General features: G+C 32.3%; 2 protein-coding genes across 2 annotated transcripts in view; one reads left to right on the top strand and one right to left on the bottom strand.

Annotated features, from left to right (window-relative positions):
• Positions 1-16,021, bottom strand: part of LOC113400674 (uncharacterized protein) — an 83,444-nt gene that overhangs the window by 15,474 nt on the left and 51,949 nt on the right. The gene's annotated exons all lie outside the window — the stretch shown is intronic.
• The window catches only part of LOC113400687 (alpha-N-acetylgalactosaminidase), a 66,095-nt gene that overhangs the window by 43,023 nt on the left and 7,051 nt on the right, over positions 1-16,021 (top strand). Inside the window, exon 4 of the mRNA XM_026640338.2 lies at positions 14,959-15,052. Coding sequence (XP_026496123.1) covers positions 14,959-15,052 — 94 coding nt within the window. The remainder of the gene's footprint in view (positions 1-14,958; positions 15,053-16,021) is intronic.

Here is a 16,021-nt window from a genome sequence, read left to right as displayed (position 1 = left end):
TCTTCCAACCGGTTTCCGTGTGACATAAAAAATTACATTCGCTTACATAAATTTTATGGCTTCCTAGATATTACTGTGATTTATGTAAGAGAATGGTTATAAAAATTGTTCTGCGTATATATTGACGTCGGAACTATTTGTTTGATGTTAATAAATAATTTGGAAAGCCTAACGAACTAAAGAATATTAGATTTACTAATCAAAAATCTAAATCTAAACAATATATGTATACTTTATTCACGTAAGCTTTAACAAGCACTTTTGAGTCGTCATTTTACGAAGAAAATCAAAATACAAAAAAACAAAATACGTTCGAATCTACATTTCGAACGAGTGAAACTACCACTCGTTCGAAATGTAGATTCTACCAAGAAGAACCGGCAAGAAACTCAATATTTACTCTTTTTCAACATTTAAAACTCTCGTAAGTATCATAGAATTTAACAACCGTTAGTCTAGTGGCTAGCTAGCACGAGCGTAGAGGGAGGAAGGGGAAGAGGACCACCTAAGAAGACATGGATGGAGTGTGTGAGGAGGAATATGATAAAGATGGATGTGAACGACAGATGACGAATAATAGAGGAGAATGGAAGGAAAAGACATACTGTGCCGACCCCAAATAGTTTGGGACACGGGCAGGAGAAGAAGAAGTCTAGTGGTTAGCTTTTGCAACGTATCCTAAGTCCCTGATATCATATCCTTGGTCGGCACAATAAAATATTATTGAGTTCTTCTGATAACAAATTCACATTAGTGACCAAAATATGTCAAGATTTACACTCCTGTGCTTTGGAGTAGTCATCCTTCCGGTCGTTCACATTGTATGAGTGGACGGGAGTAACTGAGTTTGGGCACAAACTTGTGCAGTATAATATTATATCCTGTGTGTGTAACGTTGTGTGTAATTAAACAAATGACCTTGATTAATTGTATTTACTTTTATTATTTAATTTATTCAAGAGTCAGTTCTAATTGGTCATAATAATATGTACACAATGTAGTCATTGGTTTTCATACAGAATATATAAATTTAATTGCATATAAAATACATAAATAACATATATATCTTCTTTTTATATATTTAATAGCGTAAGCGTAAAATTAGTTATGGTCTCATTTCAAAGAGCTCCAGCCATAGAGCTGCAGAAAAATAAAGAGGATTCTTGATTGCAATTTACTAAATTGTTACGATTTAACAAATAATTCATTTTAGATAGCGAAAAAAGTTACTGTCTGGTTAGAGAGCGGCTGTATGAAAAAAAAAAATACAAAACGTAAACAAAATTAAAGTAAATTTCTCTCGACATACTTCAATTCTAACTGAAGTAATGAATACTATTTGACATTAAAAATTTCATTTAAAAAAAGGTTTAATAATTTTGGCGCCAAATGTAGATGAGTGACTTGTAATTTACAATGAAATGAAATCAATACAAAGCTGTCATAGTTTCCAAAATTCCTAAAAAATCTTTTGAATAAACACGAAGTTTCGCGGGAGACCCATTAGTCTAAATTCTTCAGTGGAAGAAGATTAAATAGTAAGTGTCTTGTCGATTACTTTTTATTAGAATTGAAATATCGAACCGGCGGTGTTAGGACTTTATCTAGTATTTATTTTACCATATACAAGAACTATTTTGGTTATGAAAAAGTGTTCGTCCATTTTAATGCGATGCAAAATCATTTAAAAGTATATTATTGTTATGTGAAATTTAATTTGTAAAGTTTAGGATCATTTAGCCAAGTGTTCATAATATTTGACGACCTCCGTGGTCGAGTAGTGTGTACACCAGTTTTCATGGGTACGCCACTCGGAGGTCCCGGCCTCGATTCCCGGCCGAGTCGATGTAGAAAAAGTTTATTAGTTTTCTGTCGATGTTGTCTTGGGTCTGGGTGTTTGTGGTGCCTGATTTTCCATAACACAAGCGCTTTAGCTACTTACATTGGGATCAGAGTATGTGATGTGATGTTATGTTATGTTGTCCAATATTTATTTATTTATTTATTTAACTAAATTAGGAATGAGTAATGTTATCTCGTGGTAAGTTTCCATTAATAATGTCATCATTTTCTTTAGTAGCAACTGTATGCAAATATTAAAGTCTTCAACAATTACGTAACATTGATGTATTAGAACAAAGTTCTTTTACGCGGCCTACAATAGAGTGAACTGGCAGAAATCGTCACGTCGGGAATTGCCTTATGTCTCCACCATACGACCTTTTTCTCTCTTCCTCTTTGACTCTCTCTCTCTTTCTAGTGTATACTGTTTTAAATAATGTAATTTTAACTTATTTTTATTTTTGTTTTTACTCACGCGGATTTTTTAATAACAATTTTATTTAGTGTAACTTAATTATTCTCGAGCGTTGTTTATTTATTTAATGGTGTCTGTTATTTAATACGTAATACGGAGCCGAAGCAATTTCGTTCCAATTGAGTGTGCAACGACACATCTCCTTTTTAACAAGTTACAAGCTTTAATTCATATCATGCAACTTAATTTAGAAGCAGATCTTGAACCGATTGAGCTGAAATTTTATATAAACTGCATGGTTAACTGTGTGACGTCATTCTAAATCAAACATGGCGGCATACCCAAGAGTGCGGACCAATTATTTTTAATGCACTCCTACAATATGGGTATCAAATAAAAGGGCTTGCTGAGAATGTCTCGAAAGTAATGTGACGGCACTGTAAACCAATATGGTGGACTAAGATTTTAGTGCTTGTTATTGTTAGTTCATAGCTACATTTAACAATTAATTTTCAAACATAATATGGTATATTTATAAAATAAGTGCATAAATAGAGAATTATATATAATTGTCTTTTACGAAGTGTGTTGTTACACGTGTTGATTTAAAATTCTCTGCACGTCGCTTTATCCGGTATTCAAGTCAGCTTTTAAACGCTAAGATAATTTTAATTCTATTGTTAACGTTCTTGTATTTTAAATTCCTTTTATTTTTATTTTTTATTTATTTAAAGAAGGCAGTGATCCACCTCGTATTATCTATAAATAAATAAATAAATAAGTAACCTGCTTTCCATCTAATCGAGCGTGTTGGTTCCGATTCTTCTTTTCCGAGCCCTCGTTAGATACGCCGGAGGCAAATTGCGTTTTGTGGGGAAACTTTCTTCGTGTTGCTCGGCTGGATTGTTATCGTTGCAAAATAAATGCGAATGATGAGACGGAACTGGCCTATTTAGCGGTGGCTACGCGTTCGTGTAATGATTCATTGTGTGTTCGTAAATAGAGATTTTTGTTTATGCTTCACGGAGTAACTTAAAAATTATTGTATTGGTTTTCATTTTTAATGACATTTGTTATTGTATTCATTTATATATATATTTAAATCGTCTGTACGTTTGTAAGTAATTGTACTCCTCCTTAATGGTTGCACCGTTTTCGATTTTTTTGTGTCTTTTTGAGTAAGTTTCGATTGTAACCATCCTGTGACGCTCCGATCGAGAAATAAATAAAATTCTTAATCACTCTTAAGGCGGGACGGGCAGTTAGTTATTTATATTGCAATGCTTTATTTTTATTATTATTCCATTATATTAAAAATTGTAATTTGTTGCTGGCAGTATACTCAATTTATTTTTTTCTGGAATGTGCGAAATTTTTCAATTGATTTTTGTTTCTTTTTTTAAATATCTCGTCTTATTAAGTCAATATTTTTGGTACAGACAAAAAAGTAAGTTAACATTTCATTTATGCATTTGGGTTATTTTACTTCTTTGTTTTTTATTTGTTTCTATGTCAAAAGAAGGTAACTTTATATACAAGATTGTTTATAAATAATACTATATGTAATACCTTAGATAGATACATAGATAGATAAGATAAAGTCCATAAAGTGAGACCTACATTACCGGTGACCCTGACAGTTCACTAAATCCGTAACACATTTTATTTTAATACAGTCGAGATGGCTATCGCCGTGGGAACGTAACGTGGGCGTAGAAATTGCGATATTGCCTCCACCTTAAATCGTTTCAATAGCTTATACATGAAAGGGCGTATATTTAATCTGTGTAACATTTATTATCTGTTCTATTATTACGTACAGCTTGTTAATGAATGAAATGACCGAGTAGAATGAACGTGTTGATCTTAATCAGAGATCTTGCATTCAGATCTGGGTATGCCACGTAAAACTTTGACATGTTTATTTTGAGTTTACATTACCTCTAGATGAAGGAAAATTTAATTGGTAAGGAAAGCTGCATGTGTCAGATGAAATGCTGTCACATTTAGATATCAGGCACTCGTTGACTATCGAAGTATTCATCTCAAACGTACCACTTTTATAGACAAGATATAAGTAGATCTATTCACTCACGAAGACGCGCCCCCCCACGGGATGTAACGTGACGTGGCGCTTGTGCTTACAAGAAGTCATAGTGTGTGTGTGTGTGTGTGTGTGTGTGTGTGTGTGTGTGTGTGTGTGTGTGTGTGTGTGTGTGTGTGTGTGTGTGTGTGTGTGTGTGTGTGTGTGTGTGTGTGAGATGACAAAGTATAACATAATGTAAACTTATAGAGGAAAAACTACTTAGCACAGTTACCTATAAAACATTCATAAAATATAATAAGACCTTTTCCGAAACGCTCTCCATCTTCTCGTATAAGTTTCATGTGTATTGGCTTAGTATATATTTTTGTTACGAAAAAATCCATGGAATTAAAATATTGGAATTCCATGACCTTGCTTTAATATTGACTGTTTTTTCTATGACCTAGATAACATCTACTCCGCCGGATATTACGTCTGAAAACTCGCTGTTCATTCATTGTATCGATATGTTCGATATATTCCGGTGCAAATTATTCACAACTGTATTAAGTTCAATGTCAAATCCCAAAATACCGTGAGAAAATAGATCCATTCAGTATAGCTACGTAACGAAGGTCATGTCCGCGGTAAAAGTGTAAAAAATATCTAAACTGTATCAGTGTTGCCGTAAACAGGGAAATTAAAAAATTATATATAATTGATATTTACAAGTCTTAAATTTTGTTAAGAGTGTTATTTCAGGCTGTGGTCGGATTTAAATTATTTTTAAGAAAATTAGGGTATTTATTAATTTTCGACTTATATTTGTCAACGTTCCTTTCGAATGATATAAACTTAATTTCATAATTTCGACTAATATTTAACTAATACTTTACTTTATTTAACGTAGTAGAGCTTTAAGCATGCCCATCTGGGTAGGTTTACTGGTAGTGGTTTTACCACTTAACAGATATTCTACCGTATATAAAATATATATATAATTAGTATTGTTCTGTTCTGGGTGAGTGAGCCAGTGTAACTACAGGCATAAGGGACACAACAAGTTTTTTATTGGTGACGTAAGGAATGTTTAATATTACCTACATCGCCATTGTCTATGGGCGGTGATGAGAACATTAAAAATATTAATTTGGGATGTCTGTGAGTTTGGTTACCAAGAAATTGATTATGTTGTGGCATTCGATATAAAATATATACATTGAACAATTACTCTTTAATCGGTGAACGAAGTTAACGCTGGAAATAAATAGTTCGAAATATATAATTAATTAATTAATAAAACTGAATAGCAATAATTTATTTAATAATTTCATAATTTATCACACAAAATAATGTACTTTATAATATACCACAGGGAGGCTTATTGTTAATAGCATTTTCTATCAGCCAACCTTAGGATGTCTAGATCGTTTGTTGTTCTTTTTTTTTAATATTGATCAAGTTGCGCTCTAATTATTGTGCGGTAATGACGTCAGTGATCTTTACGCGTTAGTTTTTAACTTCGAATATTATTAATAGAAATCGAGGTTAATTTCCAGCGCATTAAATAGAGATAAAAATAATATTCCCAACATAGCGTCGACAATCAATTTGGCAACACTGCGTTGAAGCCGCCAAGCGCCAAACGGTTGAACAGGTGAACTAGGTCAAGTGCATTATTCTCCAGCCATATTTCGATTCGATAAAATTCAAAATTGGAATAAAAAACATTCCTTCAAAAATATAATTGTGTCATAAAGATAAATTGAAAATAAATTTTGATTTCACAGAAGATTCAATAATTGTATAAAGATGATCTACATATGTATAGCTTAATATATATATCTACTATAGCATATATACTGTTATATACATACATGGAAAATTGGCTATTGAGTACAAGAAAAAACGCGAATAAAGAAATTTAATTCAAAATATTGTCTTTGTGATCATTTTGTTAAGATTGAAAGTTAAATTTTAATAATGTCAAAAATCTCTCTAGTTCGTAGAAAGTTAGGTTATTATTTAATTACGTTGGTAGCGGTCGGAGGATAATTAAGCACGGCAACGGATACCGCGATTAACTTATCTTGGTATTTGTATAATTAATAAAATAAACATATAATATACAATTTTGTTATATCTATTTTTTGGTGGCAGTAACAAAAGGTCCAAAAGAACGGTGTACGGACTGCGCGAGGTGTCATCTAGCATGCTACGTACTAGCATATGAAGCAATACCGTATGATGTCGGTAGGCTTGTATCGTGAGCGCAATGCATGCTAGCTAATATAAGTAAGTAAGTGCTTTAGTGTGAACTTGAAGTATGTAGTTTATTCGTGACAAGGATATAAAGATTTTTTCGTGGTTGTAATTTATATGTTAAACAAAAATGAACATTTTTGACAAAGGCAAAATGGAACCACCGTTTTAAGCGATTTTAATTTATACAGCATGTTTTATTTATTTAAATTAGTTAATATTCGACGTTGTCGTCCTAACGGATTGCGGTCGCGACAATCTCAAGGGAGATCAGACAACTTCGCAGGCCATATTATGCACTGCACAAGTGTCCCCCCTCTCTCTCTCTCTCTCTCTCCATCTCCCTTTTCCCTATCATTATCCAGTGAGACGGCAAATCTGTAAGGACCGGAAAGATTTTAGTTGCAGGACTTACAACGGCTTTACGTTCTTTTCTCGGGATCTGCGGTCTTATATCGAGCCACTAGAACAAGGCAGTTTATAAGTAACAAGGCATACATAAAATTCTGGTTAAATTACATATACATCTTAACAAGTCCTTTGTTCAGATTTAATTCGTTTGGCAGTTTCACGCCAGTTTTGGCAATTTTCATCACTTTTTAGAAGTCGTTCACATTAGACCATCCCGACAAATGCATCGTCTTTAACACCGTTTACACTTATCTTGCCGAACATTTACGCCATTATTTAATCACTGTCGTCGTCCATTCGTCTGTACGCTAAAAGAAACGATCTAATTTAAAACAAATCTACTGCAAAATCAAATATCGATATCTAGTAAAGTTCATCGGAAATACACTCAATAGAGCTTATGTTATTTTAGAACGATAGACTCATTAATTATTACAGTGAAAGATTATGTAAATTAAACAAAGTCCCAACTCGCTGTTAAACAAAAATATCTAAGTACTATGTGAATAATATACTACCATTTATAAATTTAGATAAATATGGATAATTTATGCAAATAGGTGCTCATTATTTATACCGAATTTGGCATCAAAGTGTTTAAAGTCAATTGTTTTGATCTGTAGACGAGTGGTCTTGAGAAATCTGTGCTCATTTTGGTTGTAATACGTAAAATTAAACCGATGTTCGCGTTACTCCTCTATAGTTATTTAATACCGTTTATTAAACCAGAATATATGAAAAACATGACAGAAATTTTAAATATATATAATTATTATTATATATATATATAATTTTAAAATTTCTGTCATGTCATTTTAAACATAATCAATTTACCATATACTAAATTTAAAAAGATTATTAAGACTAAATTCATAAATAAATCTTATTATTCATTAAAAGAATACTTTTTGGAAAAAAACGCCTGGATATAGGCTCGGGTTCCATCACAGGACAGTAATTATTGTAAAAAGACAGCATTGTAAATCTGTTTCTTTGAAAATAGCAACTATGCGAGTTTCTTGCCGATTCTTCTCGCTGGAAGCTGCTTTCCGAAACGGTGTTAGTATTTAAATATCGACGATTCAAAAACGGTTCATTGTGAAGTTTACTTGAATAAAATTTATTTGATTTGACTTTATGATCAAAATCCTTTTATTTCTTTATTGATCACCAGGAGGGATTTTATCGTAATTCCTTCGTAAAATATTTCATCCAAACTGAACTAAATATAAATAATGAAAAATTGTTCTGACTACATGCTATTTTTCATGAAAGAATCTTTCTTCAAATCGATGACCAATACAGATTGAACGCGCAGTAGAAATGTAAACAAACAGTTCGATCATTTTCGTTCCATTCACTATTTATTTGAATGTTGAAACTGTTGCGTCATAATTTAAGTATATTTTTACTCACGGCATATTTGAAAATGGAACAACATTTTATTGTGCGTTAAAACTTTTCTTATATATTTAATTTAAGGCAGCCTCATAAATTTATATAAGCGAATAATGTCCTGCTCAGAAATTACAGCCATGGAAGCCAATTTAAAAGAATATCCAATCATGCAGGATATTGTAGTGCACATTGTATGCGCACTACAATACACTTTGACAATTGATATTTTTGATGTAATTTAATATGATACAGATAAAGTATAAAATCGATATGAAAATAAACAGAGTAAAACCTGCTTTACGTAACGAAACACTTCTATGCTCAATCAATTGGACTATTGAGTTCAAATGATAAAATATATAGCATAATGATTGAATGATTAATAAAAAACGTATTCCCGCGCCCGTCACACCGTATATCTTTTCTTTCTCGTTTCTTACTACCTCATTATATCACAATCGTGTGTCGAAACGAGCCCTTGCTATGCGAAAAGTCAGACAATGATAGAACAATATGTACAGTTTTATATCTTTGAATGTATCGCGAGATTTATAACGACCTTCATAAATGATCGGGCGTGGGAATGTCTCCTAATAACAAATACGTTGACATTTAATTCGTTATATATTAACGGTAGGTAATTGTAAGGGTCGGTAGTATATAATAAATCTAGATATATGTATTTTAAAGCATAGAAAAATTATGCTTATTGTATTTTTTTAAATGGGTCAATTTTCGTTAAATTAATTGAAAAAAAACATTAAGTATACATTTATATGGTGCTCTGTTTTGAAGATTCGTTTTATAATATACTAGCTGTGCCCGCGACTTCGTACGCGTTTGAATTTGACATAAAACGTTAAAGAAAATGACAATACTTTCATACAACATTTCATCTCCCTTTTCAACCTTTTTTTCCAATTAAAAAGTATCCTTTCATCCTTATCAATAAATGGGCTATTTAACGCAAACATATCAAATCTAAGTTAAACCCTGAGATTAACGTTTTCAAATATATATATATACAATAAATGTACTTAATATTTATTTATAAAATAAATCATATCTCGTAAAATGTACCTATTATACATTTTAGAAAATTTACATAAACGTTAATGAATAGGCCTTTCCACACTTTTCAAGACAATTTATGACATTCTCTACTTGATTAGGTTATATGCAAAACATTCCGTTTTTGTTTCATTGTATACAAAAATGTCTTTAATATATTATAAAGAGACATGGTTTAAAAGTAATATCCATATCGACATATGTCCATAACCTACATATGTGTCTTTTATGTCAATGTGTGTGTGTGTGTGTAACATGAAATATGCAGCCAAGAGTGGAGCAGTGATCAATTAAATTCCAATCATTATTATTATTAGGGGGGCGTAACTTGGTAACCTAAAGTGTTAGCTAAACTTAGTGGGGATGAAGGAAGTCGTTAAGTGTTACTACAGTGGCAGATAGCTTTGCTTTCGTAACCCGGTCGCAATCAGACGATTCTCACGCGGTTGCGATACGCACGGGTTTCTGTGCCTACAATCTAGATAGTGCTTGTTTATTTAATTTAAATATTAACCGCCTTATAAACGTTGTTGTTAGTTGTTCAGCAAAACACTGATTTCTTTCTGTAATTTCTATCATCAACAGTAAACAACAGTAACAGCCCCTAAATTTCCCACTATTGGCCTCCTCTCCCTTTGTGAAGAAGGTTAGGAACTTATGCCATGCTGCTCTAATGCGGGTTGGTGGATACACATGTGGCAGAATTTCGTTGAAATTATTTAAAACGCGTGCATCTTAACCGATGATTGCGGGTTTAAACCCAGGCAAACACCACTGAATTTTCATGTCCTTAATTTGTGTTTATAATTCATCTCGTGTTCGGCGGTGAAGGAAAACGTGAGGAAATCTGCATGTGTCTAATTTCAACGAAATTCTGCCACATGTCTATTCCACCAACCCGCACTGGAGCAGCGTGGTGGATTATGCTCCAAAACCTTCTCCTCAAAGGGAGAGGAGGCCTTAGAGCAGCAGTGGGAAATGTACAGGCTGCCAATGTAATGTGAAAAATATATTTATTTACTTATATAAGGACGGGCAAATCAGCCGCCTGATGGTAAGCCGTCACCACCGCTCATACACATTGGCGCTGTAATAAAAAATACCCATTTCTAACATTGCCAACGCGTCACTAACTTTGTATACTAAGATGTTATGTTCCTTGTGTTAATACCTTGACTCGTTTGAGAAGCGAGTTTTAAGATAAGTAGTCTTCGATACTTTCTTACAAAACATCGTTAAAGATGATACACATTTACATATATTTGAGGGATTTGTATTATCGAATTTGTTACAACTCGCTACTAGATGGCGTTATAAGCATACATATATGTATGTATCTAATGATATACATACATATATGTATGCTTGTTAGCTACCAGGTACTGTACATTATTTTGTTTTAAATATATTATTATTTCACTGTAACGTATTCATATATTATGTTTATATCTGCCTTGTACACCCCTACCTCTTTCTATATCTGTTTCTTTCCTCTACTCTAAGGTTGCCTGGAAGAGATCGCTGTTCAGCGATAAGGCCGCCTCTTGTGCATCATTCTTAAATGTGATTCAACTTTATGTTTACTGGTGTACAATAAAGAGTATTTTGATTTTATTTGATTTGATATTTATATTAAATATTTACTATTATTTAATCGGTCTAATTATGTTATTCTTATACTATCCCTACTAATATTGTAATTGCGAAAGTAAGTCTGTTACCTCTTCACGCTTAAACGGCTGAACCGATTTAGATGAAATTTGGTGTCGAGATTGTTTGAGTCCCGGGAAAGTTTTGATCGGAAATCATCCCTCAAGGAAGCAAAAAGTGGGGTGCAAATTTTTATGGGAATTCGATCATTTTTTAAAGTAAGGAATGTAAAACTTATTATAATTTAACTATTCGTGAACTTAAATAATGTTTGTGCATTTTTGACCAGATATAACAAATTTTATAAAATACGAAATTGTGTATTTTTACATAATTTATATTATGTCTGTATGTATGTATTTAATTTAGTTTAGTTTTATTTCAATATTTTTATTTGTAATTGCCGATTTTTAAGATATTTCTGTTAATTTTCATAAATCAGTCATTCCATAAAAAGAACATTATCAATAATTATTGTTTCAATTGCTTCAGTGTGCATAACATTATTATATATAAAAAATTTTTTAAAGTTTATTCAATGTGTTGTTAGATTATATAAGATCCTCTCTCTCCTTTTTTTTATACATAACGCCATCATTATACTTATTATATTATTGCAATCATATATACAGACAATAATACTTTTTTTTTTCGTAATACTTAACCTTGGAACGGGCAAGTGAATGACTCGTGTTTCGTGTATCGAATTAGCGATTTTATATATTTTTTTCTAATGTTTCTCAATAAGTCTACTTAGTATCGTTTAAAGTATTCAGGGTTGATCATTTGAAATATATTTAATTATAATAGTAAATAATAATAATATATTGTAGGTGTAGCGTATTTAGGTTTATGCGTACATTGAAACGGCAATATTTGTCTATGGAATGATTTCCCTTCTCGTGTGAGCCGCGGTAACGTGTGTTATGTGAGTGCGCCGCGCTTTTGAAATTAGCTTGTGTAACGGACTTATCCTTCTCCTGTAATATCACCCATCCCTTTGGCTGTGTTCTTTGAGTGTATGAAGACCAAGGGAGCGCTCCCAAGAAGAACGTGTCTTCATAAGTCAGAGCCCAGTTTTGAGGTAATAACTTCCCTTTTTTTCTTAACTACAGTCCACTTTTCTCTCGCGCGTACAGTAGGTATAAACTAGCGGCACGCTCCGACTTCGCACGGGTGCAATTTATTAACAAAGAAAATTATATAATATACATACAATTTAAACCGTATAGCACTCAAAAATAATGTAGCTTTATACCAGTGAAAAAAAAAATAGAATCGTATCACTAGTTTCCGAGATTACCCCCTACATACAAACAAACAATATTTACCTCTTCATAATATTAGTATAGATTAATAAATACAATTAATATTGACTTTTTTATGACATTATTTCGCGACTATAATTATCTGGGACGGTATCTACCTACTGTTAAAGTGAATGTTGGAAGTAAGATTCTTGTCGGTTCTTATCGGTGATTATGTTGACTATGTTGCAAACCGGTAAAGTTGTATCTAATTGAAAATCAAAAAGTGTTTGAATACAATTTATTTCAAGTATTATTTTTTAAGATTTTGTATATTATTTGGTAAATACTGTCATACTCCACAATGAGTATCTATTATTGTCGTACGTACTAATAAATGTGAAAGTATAAACGTTTGCTACACGATATCACCTAGACTGCTAAAACGAGTAACAGCTGTGGTCGCATATGTTGGTTAAATTAATATACATATATGTTAGACGAAATTTCACCATAGATTTTAAATATAGTATAAATAACCAATAAATTATAGACTCCTTTATTTGACAACCTTGTATACAATTTATCGTTGCTACAATAAAAAGTTCAATGGAGCTTTTGTATATATAATTAGAGGAGCCATTAAAATGTAACAATGATTTGATAAATTACACTAAGCGATATTATTTTGTAATGATATGAATCTATATTACGTCACTGTTTGAAAAGACAAAACACAATGGGAACGATTTTTCTCGCTTCTAGTTCTTGTATGTCGTTATGACTATATGATGTCATTTAATAACGATTATTTAATATATGTTAACTAATGATTTGGTTTTATTTTTATTTTTTTATTTGTTTGATAACATCCTAGGCCAGTTGGCCGTGCCGATTTTAACGACGTGGCCGGTAAAAAAAAAATAAGTCGGGGTGAACTTAATTTTTTTTTAAATTAGATATCTTTTTTTTAATTTTAATTTATAAAATGTTTCATTATGACTTCACTGCCATCCAATGGGGTCCATTGGATGCTCAATGCTGGATCGTAGACAGCACAAACATTTTATTTTCTCTGTACGTAGGTTGCAAGGTTTTCTAAGATAAAATAAATAAAATAAGATAAATAAGTAATGCTTGCCACCTGGTTAAGATACAGTGTTACAGCTCTCCATTTTTTTTTTCATCTCCTTCAATAAAAAATAACGATATAAAATGATCTAATTAAAAATGACATTTTCGTGCCATTTAGTCGTCTTTTGATTCATCGGCTGTCACCTTTATAGCCTTATTCAGCTACAAATATCAGAATTATCATCCGCATTCTTTGAAGATTCTTTAATTGAATCACCAATCACATCTTCGACTTGCACGTGACTGATGTTAAGTCTCTAATTAATCACTTGGGCTTTAGAGAACTGTTGAAAAAACATCTGTTATTTCATCGCTTGATACAGACATTCAACGTCTTCAACTAGCGTCCGAGAAACAGGTTCGACCTAGTTCAGGCGCTTGTAATTACAGAATAAGTACATAAAAATTGTAATTGTGTTATTCATAAGTTATGATACATCCATGTACATTACTTGGTTTTGGGTCCTAATAAATAAATAAATAAAAAAATTACTGAATTTCTAATAACGTCCAACTATTTGTTTTAAATATTTTCATTAAGGTTTCATTGCTTTTTGTCGTTTCATATATTTCGTTGATCATCTAATATCGTGCAACATTGACACTTTCTGATTGCACAGACAACTGTGATATTTTAATTTTCATCTCTAATCATTAATATTAAAGAACGTTTATGCCGGATAGTATCACGATGTTTTATATCGATCGGATTGACTATAGTAGTTGTGATTATACACGCATGCGCAGTTACACGCACACAAGCTTAAAAATTACAGAACAGGCTATTGGAATGAGAACACTTTATGCTATTACCGAATTGTATTTCTTTCAACTCTCATGATGTTCAGAGTTATATATGAAAGGGAGCCGGTAAGATTGTTCGGTTCGGGGTCACCATCTTCGTCATACATATTCACGAAATTATATAACTAATCGATAGCTGGATTATCGTATATTGATTTTTATACTATTTCATAGGCCGTCCGTGATATACTTCTTGACCGCTGACATTCTTTGTTTTTTTTTTTTTTAAATTGACAAACAGCGATTGACCTCATTGGCCATCCAATTTAAAAACTAAGTGATTACAATCAAAGCACTTAATTATCTGACGCTGCTACATATGTATATGTGATTAATTAATGTTTATTATTAATTTATATCTATCACATTGCATGCTGAGACGACATGTAAAAACCTTTAGTTTTTCATTGCCAAGATAAGTTTGAAATGTAATATTTAATTTTAATGTGATACTGTGTCTAGTGTTGGTTGGTCTTGTTAAATAAATAAACTGAAGTTAGCTGTTGGACTACACATTTTAGTTTTGAACGCGCCATCTTAATCTTCAGCTTCTCCTAATCTTAAGATTGACATGTTCCAGACACTTATATCCATGAGGATATAAGTGTCTGGATGATCCCGTCTAATAATTATGAAATGATGGTACGATATAATTAATGTGTTTTATTATACTAATGTTATTTTTGCTATTATTTCAGGTACACAGCAAGGGTCTTAAGTTCGGTATCTACGAGGACTACGGTAACTTCACCTGTGCTGGTTACCCGGGTGTGGTCGGGCATCTTGCTGGAGGTGAGTTTGTGTTACTAAAATATTTATGTCTCAATGATATAGTTCAAGACCCGTTGACGATTTCTGATCATTAATAGAAAAATTTAGATATATATTTGAGATTGTTATGTGGCTTTGGCATCGATGGATTGATTGCCATGTAAATAAGAAGTTATTACAATGTAATTTGATAGTAATTTTGGAGTCATCCGATATTCGAATTAAAAATGTACTTAGGTTAGACTAGTTAAATAAATCTCATACTGTAATTTTTAATTGGTTTTCAATAAACGAGTGACATCTATAATAAAAGATAAAGATCAAAAACTAATAATATATATTACGCTTCCGTGCATTTTAACGGTAATTAAATTGATTTATAGAACATTTTTGAGCCATGCGATGTCCTCTTGACTGATTTGGTAAGACTGCTTTTCTCGGAGTACTCTGCGCAGGACGTTATAGTGCTCGAGAGGGCATCAATACATAGATGCATTCTGTATCCTGGCATAGTCCGATGGACTGACACAAGATCAACTGCTTAACATATTTTTTTTTATTATTACATTTTCACCTTAAGCCATCTGATAGTAACTAGTTAAAAATGTCTATAAAATGTAAGAAATTTTAACCATTTCTTAAATCACCAAAGCGCCACAAACCTTGGGATGTGAGATGCTATGTCCCTTGTGCCTGTGGTTACACTTACCTTACTCACTCATAAAACCAAAACACAATAATACTAAGTATTGCTTCTGGACGATGGAATATATTATGAGTGGGTAGTATCTGCCCAGACAGGCTTGCCCAAAGCCCTACCTCAAAGTAAACAAAAGTTCCTTATACTATTTGAGCCATGGGATTTTAAGTACTGGCAATTAATGAAAAACTAAACCAGTACGCAAAAACTGCAGAATACGCAGCCCTACAGAAAATCCATATTAAATAAACAGCTGACAACCCTAATTTAAATATATTACACATGAAACA

This window comes from Vanessa tameamea, chromosome 22, assembly GCF_037043105.1.
Source record: "Vanessa tameamea isolate UH-Manoa-2023 chromosome 22, ilVanTame1 primary haplotype, whole genome shotgun sequence".
Lineage (NCBI taxonomy): Eukaryota > Metazoa > Arthropoda > Insecta > Lepidoptera > Nymphalidae > Vanessa > Vanessa tameamea.
The sequence above is the reverse complement of the archived record's forward strand: the minus strand, read 5'-3'. Positions and strand labels throughout refer to the sequence as shown.